Raw genomic sequence first — 455 nt, 5'->3', positions numbered from 1 at the left:
GCTGCAGCAGCAGCAGCAGCAGCAGGAGCAGCAGAACCAAGAGCAGCAGCAGCAGCAGCAGATCAAACTCCAGCAGCAGCAGCAGCAGCAACAGCAGCAGCAGCAGCAACAGCAGCAACAGCAGCAGATGTAAATACAGAAAAGAGAAAAGGAAAAAAAGAAAAACAAAAAACAGCAGAAGAAGAACAAAGTGTTAGTGGATATATATTAATATAAATATAAATATATAAATATAAATATATAAATATATAAATATATAAATATATAAATATATAAATACAAATATATAAATATATAAATATAAATGTATAAATATAAATATATAAATATAAATAAATAAAAATATAAATATATAAACATAAATATATAAATAAAAATATAAATAGATAAATATCAATATAAAAATATAAATATATAAATACAAATATATAAATATAAATGTATAAATATAAGTA

General features: G+C 23.3%; 1 protein-coding gene across 1 annotated transcript in view; it reads left to right on the top strand.

Annotated features, from left to right (window-relative positions):
* EMH_0052280 (uncharacterized protein) overlaps positions 1-133 on the top strand; it is a gene marked incomplete at both ends in the record, with an annotated part of 1,007 nt that extends 874 nt beyond the window's left edge. The window contains one exon of the mRNA XM_013496860.1: positions 8-133. Coding sequence (XP_013352314.1) covers positions 8-133 — 126 coding nt within the window. The remainder of the gene's footprint in view (positions 1-7) is intronic.
* Between the last annotated feature and the right edge of the window lie 322 nt (positions 134-455).

This window comes from Eimeria mitis, genomic scaffold (assembly GCF_000499745.2).
Source record: "Eimeria mitis Houghton genomic scaffold, Emh_scaff2342, whole genome shotgun sequence".
NCBI classification, from domain to species: Eukaryota; Apicomplexa; class Conoidasida; order Eucoccidiorida; family Eimeriidae; genus Eimeria; species Eimeria mitis.
The sequence above is the reverse complement of the archived record's forward strand: the minus strand, read 5'-3'. Positions and strand labels throughout refer to the sequence as shown.